The sequence below is a fragment of the Montipora capricornis genome, chromosome 6 (assembly GCF_036669925.1).
Source record: "Montipora capricornis isolate CH-2021 chromosome 6, ASM3666992v2, whole genome shotgun sequence".
In the NCBI taxonomy this organism is placed as follows: domain Eukaryota; kingdom Metazoa; phylum Cnidaria; class Anthozoa; order Scleractinia; family Acroporidae; genus Montipora; species Montipora capricornis.
In genome coordinates this window covers 56,296,826-56,303,881 of record NC_090888.1, presented here as the reverse complement: position 1 = coordinate 56,303,881, position 7,056 = coordinate 56,296,826, and the positions used below count along the sequence as shown (strand labels likewise).

Here is a 7,056-nt window from a genome sequence, read left to right as displayed (position 1 = left end):
TTGCATAAGGTTTCTTTTCACCTCGTGGGATAATTTACCATGGGAAATGGCTTTTACCATGGTGTGTGTGTAACCGCACCTAATGTGGGTAACGATGTCAAATCAAACGTTAAAAGATTCTTTGTCTCTGTTAAGTGAATTTAGAATAAGCGGGAATTTCCAACAGTAACAGTTTCTGCATTATAGACCATAAACTACTTTCCTTTAATTCCAAGCCAAAAATGGTTCCCTAAACTTTCCTAAAATCTTTCAGGCGGGAATAAAAAATTGGGCAATTTGATGGACTGACCAATGTATATTTTTTTACTGTCTTCCTCTATCCTTTCTTTAATTGTTTTACAGATTGGCGATTCCCTTTACAACTCTTCCACTACCAGTCCCTCTCATGTGGCTCTCGGTATTCAAGCCCAAGATAATCAAAAACATCCTTCTCATTAAACACAGGAAGAGGAGTCCCTTCGAAAATCTTTTCACTTCCCCTCCGTACCACACCCGTGTTAAATGAGTGTTCTGATAAAGACATCTCATTCTTTTTTGCAAGAAGTCTCATTGACCTGTTGAAGTAATCAGAACCTGTAAAGTACAATAAAGAGCACGCCCATTCATTGTAAGGTACCACAATAATGTCAAGTCGCCTGTGTTTTGTATTCTCTCCAGGAAGTTTGCAAACACTAAGCCAAGATACTTTGTTTGCTCCCCATTTTCTGCTAATGTTAGATCATCAGTAAGGAATCCTGATGATTTGAGAATTTCCAGAAGTCTTGGCAAAACACCTGCATGAGACTTGCCATCGGGGTGTGACACTATGAACATCTCCACAAGTAGGCTTTCCTCTGCGGTAAGATCCACATGCAAAAGCTTCCATTGCCGGATTTATATCTAATGCTGCCTTTTGAACAGTTTCCTCAATCTTCCCAGCTTCCTCCCGGGGCATTCTTTCAAGGAACTCGGTGACCTTCTTAACGATTGGAAACTTGCTGTACTTGTCAGATATCAGAAGGTACTGGTTTCCTTTGAACTCAAACAGATCTGAGCTAAGTATCTGCCATGGGTAGCAGGGTGGTTCAGGCTGTAGGATAGGATTTGCTGCTAAGCTTCTGTTGATTTCTTTGATGTGCTTGGCAGATGGCACAGTTTTGGACTAGGTTGGTGACATCTTTGGTGGTGCCCGGCCAAAATACTGCTGATCTGGCACGTAGAAGGCACTTCTCTTGTCCGAGATGTCCATGGTGGATGGTGTTGAGAGTGTCAGGCCTGAGCGTGGTAGGCATGAGTATTCGTTCTTGCTTTAGGATGAGGCCATCCTCAATGGTGAGTTCCTCGCGGAAGTTCCAGTAGTTGTGGAGTGTTTCGGGGCATTTCTCTCTGGTCGCAGGCCACCCTTCATGTATCACTTCTCGGAGTTTGCTTGACGTTGGGTCGTTGGCTGTCTCGTTGCGAATCTGTTGAAGCTTTATCGGTGATGCTGGGAGATTCCTTGTGATATGGTGGATGTCTAACTGTGGGAATTCTCCTTCGGGTGGGGCTGGCTGTGGCGATACTCTGGAGAGGGCATCGGCAATGGGTACCTCGGCTCCCTTAACGTACTTCACGGTAACGTAGGACTTTAGAGCTCGTAGTACAAACCTCTGTAATCTTGGAGGGCAGTTACTTAGTTTCTTCTTGAAGATCGCCTCCAGCGGCTTATGATCTGTGTGGATAGTGCAGGACTTGCCGTAAATGAAATAATGGAACCTTTCAAGTCCCCAGATGCCGCCAAGTGCCTCACGTTCAATGTTACTGTATCGCTGTTCGGTCTCGGTGAGGGCTTTAGAGGCATAACATACAGGCTTTCCGTCTTGCAGTAGTACATTGCCTAATCCTTTCAGCGAGGCGTCAGTTTGAATGACAGTTTCTGCATACGGGTCGAAGTACCTAAGTACGCCGAGTGATGAGACTTCCTTCTTGACCTCGGTGAAGGCTCGGTAGTGCTCAGGTCCCCAGGAGTACACTTTGTCTTTCTTGGTCAGGTCCCTCAGTGGTGCTGATAGCGTAGCCAGGCCGGTCCGGAATATCTCGTCAGATAGTTGACTAAGCCAAGAAAACTCTGTAGGCTCTTGACATCCTCAGGCGGTTTCATGTCTATGATTGCTGATACTTTCTTGTTGTCAGATTTGACTCCCTGTGGCGTCCAGGCGTGTCGAAAGAAGCTGACTTTATTACACTTGAACTGCACTTTGTCTTTGTTGAATACCACGCCCTTCTGCTTTGCTCTTTTCATGAGTTTGGACAGGTTTCTGTCGTGCTCAACTTCAGATGATCCATACACAAATAGGTCATCAGCGATACCGGTGACGCCATCGAGACCTTTGAATGCTGTGTCGAGCTGTTTTTGAAACACGTCTTGTGAAACAACAAGGCCAAATGGGAGACGTTTGAAGCGATATCGGCCGAATGGCGTGCTGAAGGTAGTGAGGTAGGAACTCTCTTCATCGAGTGGTACTTGCTAGTACCCCTTCCTTGCGTCCACAATGGTGAAAAACTTAGCGCCATTGAGCTCGGTCACCACCTCATCAACTGTCTTTTGACGGTAATGTTCCCTTTTGACCCATTTGTTCAGGTCTCGGGAGTCTAAACAGACTCTGATCTTGGTGACTTCTCCTTTGTCGGTTTTCTTCTCACTCAACACGATACTGTTGACCAAGTCGGTGGGCCTGTCAACAGGTGTGATGACACCGAGATTCAGCATGTTGTCTAGCTCCTTTCGGTAAAGGTCCTTAAGGTGCACTGGAACTGACCGCGGTGGGTGTATAACCGCTGCCGGGTCAAGCGTAATATGGTAAGGTTTCATGTCCTTAAATGTTCCTAGTCCTTCGAAGCAGTCCGGGTAGCTGCTAAGAAGGGTTTCCTTGGTTAGCGGTGGGGTACTCTCTATGCTGCAGTTGATGGTAACAAACCCGAGTTCCTCACATGTTTTACGTCCTAGCATGGCGGTTCCTTGTACATTGGTTACTGTGAAGGTTGCTTCCTTTATCCCATCTTTGTGGTGGATAAATAGCTGGCAGGTACCCATGTATTCAATCTTTGGACACCATAAGCTGTGAGGATCTGTGGTGGTCCAAGTGCTTTGTCGCTTGGACAGGCGATGATCTTGTCAAACTCTGTCTTGGGTATTACATTAGTCTCTGCACCTGTGTCTAATTTGCATACTATCGGGATAGTTCTTTTGTAGTAGGGCTTAACAGTGACCTCAGCTGTTGTGAAGACTTTGTTGCGGTTGCTGTTGTTTATACTGTCTACCTCAAGTCAGTGATCCCAGGAACATATCATTATCGCTCAAGTCGGAGTTGTTTTCTTGTTTACCGGCTGTATGGTTTTGTACTTTGTGTACTTGGTTTTTTTTCAGGCAAACTTTGCTGAAATGACCGCGTTTGTGGCAATAGTGGCATTCAACACCGTTAGCTGGACATTTTTTGTCGCCCGCGTGGGACTCATTGCCGCATCGGTTGCATAGTTGCTTGTCGTTTCTTTGTTTCCGGGCTTTGTCGTCTCTCGGACCTCTTTGTTTGGTTTTACTTTTAGTGTTGCCTTTGGCTCTGTGTAGTGAGTTGACGTGTGTTGTATCCGCTTCGCTTGTCATTGCTTGGAGCTGTTGCCTGGTAGCTTCATCAGTGCGAGCGACTTCTCTGGCTTTCTTGAGTGTGACGTCGTTTTCTTCGGCGATATATTTCTTTCCCACGACGTCGGAATCAACGCCGAACACGAGCGCGTCTCTCAGTAATTCGTCGTGGAGTTCGGACAAGTAGCCGCCACTGTTTTGAATCAACAGCTTGGCCTCTGTCAGAAAATCATCAAGGGGCCGTCCGTTCTGCTTTAGGTTTCGGAGAGTATGTGGTTGGACTGGGGTTCCACATGTTCTTCGAATCGCTTCCAGTATTCGTCGAGTTTGCTTTGTTCTTCCCTGCTCAAGTTCCAAGTGTTGAACAATGAACAAGTCTAGACCGTAGTCGCCGGTCCACAGAAGGACATATCCACATCTCTGCTCGTTGGTTCGTGCCTTGAGTGGTCCATCAAATAGAAATTCGCATTTCTGTCGAAAACGCTTGAACCTCTGCGGTAAATCCGGTCCTGGAGTCCTGTCAATTCTCGGTGATTCAAAACCTATTAGATCACTCATTTCGTTCTTGAATTCTGCTGTTGAGTCTTAATGAGTTTTCTGACCTTTTAGTCGATGATCCCACTTCTGACACCATGTAAAATTGGCTCAAAGTATAACTCCAAAAGGTTTATTCAGCCGTTACTAAAAATCCCGAGCAAAATTACACGTGTTAAATTACACGTTACGTAATCAAAGCGCGTGAGAAATCGTTGAGTCACATAACAACATATGACGTCAGATACTGTTACACCCTCCGGGCATGTGAGAAAGAAAATTGTATCCCTCGACGTTTTATTAGCTGTATTAGCTGCGAATTACTCCCTCAAGGTTTGTTCACGCCTGAATTTGCATGCCAGTTGTCTGAGTCGTTGAGTTATCTTTATGCAGGGAATAAACCAGGGGAAAGGTCACCGTGCCAAACTACGTGTAACCGTAACCACCCCTCCTCCAGCCTTTCCTTCAAGGGATGAGTAAGGCTACAATAGTCCTTATTGGAGTTGAGCCTGCAGGCACATTTTCTTTTGTTTAAAACTACATGCAAAACGGGCTTAATGGTCGGCTGCACATTTGAAAACTTTAAGTTGATACTTGCCCAATATAAATGAATAAAGTGACCCCTTAGCCAGCCCGTAGCCTCGTTCATGTGGTAAAACCGCTGATAACTCCGATAAAGGCGAGTCTGTGGGGGCGGAGGACAGTCCTTTGGAGATCATTACTCCACCTCCATCTCCCTGTAAGGCGTCGACTGGGAGTGGTAAAATTTCCACTATTAACTTCTGGATAAGGTATATTACTTTTTCGATTCCTATTGGGTTAAAAAAAGCCGCAGATAATTTGAATTTGACTGCAAGAAGCTGGTTTCATAAAAATTAATTTAAAGATTGATTTGACAGTTTCTTTCAGTGAACAGCTGCGACTCGAGCTAAGTACCTAGCGAAACGATCTGAACTTCCGAAGCGATGGGTTGCCGTAAAACAACATGCACGTGGGCACAAAACCTTAAAGTTGGTCCTGAATATCGACAGTATACTGTGCAGGTAACTCGAAATATCGGCTGCTTTTGCGAAGAATATCGCATCTACGTGAATGGACAAGAGATGGAGGAGCACGGCTTGAAGTACAACCCTTGCAGTCCTCTCTGTTGTGCTGGTGGGCAATTTGAGTGGGAACAAGACGGGCATGCCTTCTTGTTGATGTTCAATTCCTTGTCTTGGACAAACTTCAGCGGAGGATTTCGTCTTTTCATAGATGGAGTAGACGTGAACACTGGGCGAGAATTCTCAGCGTTTTGGCGCCGTCGTGGATGGCAGATCATGTTTGGGGGTCTTGTGGTTTTGCTCATTGGTATTGCTCTTTCTTTGATATTTAATTTGGCTGTTCGTCGGCGAGGAACCGATTTGGGACTAACTTTTGGTTACGCCTTTGTCTGCGCTGGGTTGTTTGATATTATTTGGGGGCTTATCCCTGTCATCCGATATTGGAAGCCGCGATACCCTCGACCACAGACAGTCGAATACAAATCGTCAAATGCCGTGTGATTTTTCATGAGACAGCGCTGTCACTTCTAATTTGATCGAAATTGGAGGAACTAAGTCTTGACTCTTTAGGAACGAAACTTTGGGCACGTGCATTATATCTAAATAGGAGTAACAACAAGTACAGTAGCGGCATCGTGTGAAGAACGAGGCAATTACCACATTGCACACCATTCATATGCAAATGAGTTGGCGGGTATTCTACAATTCAGCTGCCAAGTTTAGTTTTAAATACGTAAAGCCTGGTTTTCTCTAGGAACGCAAGCGTAAGCAGCTTTATATGCCAAATGAAAACGAACGTTGACATAGGCATAACTTTCATCAAAATCAGTCGCAGCCTCTGTCATGTTGAAATGCTCGGACACAGGAAATCTGGAACGACTGCTTTAATTGGCCATACACAGGTGTAGAAAATGTCTTTGTGCGTATGCCGTGATTGTTTTCACACAACGCAAGCATTAGCACAAGCAAAGTGAAAAGGAAAATTTTTTGATCCTTGCACTTGTGCTTATGCTTGCATTACCTGTTTTCACTGTGAAATACGTGCTCTTGTGCTTGCACCGCCAGTGAATACCAGGCTTAACAGATAAATATCTTTCTTATGTACATAAGCTTACATGCTGTAAAGCTCATCTCATGGAATCATACAGAAACGAGAAACGGCTCCAAAACACATGTCATCTGGTTTGTACTTATTAACTGACCATATTGAGTTACTACTGAACTCTCCCTTCTCAGAAAACTAACATTTCTTCTATCTATGCAATAAATGCAAATGACATTCAAATTAATGATCATTATCATTGTCACCACTACCACCATCATCACCTGGCATTACTATTCCAGGGGTGGGGGGTAGGGGTTGAATGGTACCATAGCTGAAACAACCCAAACCTTTACAAAAATGCTAACCTTAGGCCTAAACATTGTCTTAACCCAATGATTCGTTCGCGTGCGCTGTTTTGTTAGGCAAGATAACTTGGGAAATTTTCGAGGTTTTGCATTGGAAAGCGAGCGTTAAAAATAAACCATATGCGCAGTAAATGTACACAAGATACTGAGTTCTAGAATTAAGTTCACCTTGAAGAAGAAACAGTGAACTTCCAGATGATGTAAAAATATTGCTAAAAAGTGATTGAAAACACGTCCTAAGGCTCAACTGAAAATGTAAAGGTAGAATTTTCGAAGCAGCGCGCGTTAAGCATTCAAGAAAGTTTTTGATCGCTAACTAAACAAAGCGCTTGAAAAATATATATTATAACTCAAATATGCCTTGTGCAATTTACAGTTAAATCTAACCACTCAATGGATAAAAATTTCTTGAAATTTATTCCAATCGCTTTGTTTTCTTGCAGGTATAAGTGCAAAAATTATGCCCAAACG

General features: G+C 44.1%; 1 protein-coding gene across 2 annotated transcripts; it reads left to right on the top strand.

Moving 5' to 3' along the window:
- Window positions 1-4,825: 4,825 nt before the first annotated feature.
- LOC138050676 (uncharacterized) lies at window positions 4,826-6,424 on the top strand. Of its 2 annotated transcripts, none has more exons than XM_068896983.1 (2): window positions 4,826-4,923; window positions 5,032-6,424. In XM_068896983.1, exon 2 carries the CDS (start codon window positions 5,098-5,100, stop codon window positions 5,674-5,676), a length of 579 nt encoding a protein of 192 aa, XP_068753084.1. In that variant the 5' UTR covers window positions 4,826-4,923; window positions 5,032-5,097; the 3' UTR covers window positions 5,677-6,424. The 2 variants fall into 2 exon arrangements, with proteins under 2 accessions (XP_068753084.1, XP_068753085.1); XM_068896984.1 differs by having other exon boundaries at window positions 4,849-4,923; window positions 5,042-6,424.
- Window positions 6,425-7,056: the final 632 nt, after the last annotated feature.

Excerpts from the sequence above, each read along its gene's own strand:
- LOC138050676 (XM_068896983.1), top strand. The coding sequence starts at position 5,098 with ATGGGTTGCCGTAAAACAACATGCACGTGGGCACAAAACCTTAAAGTT.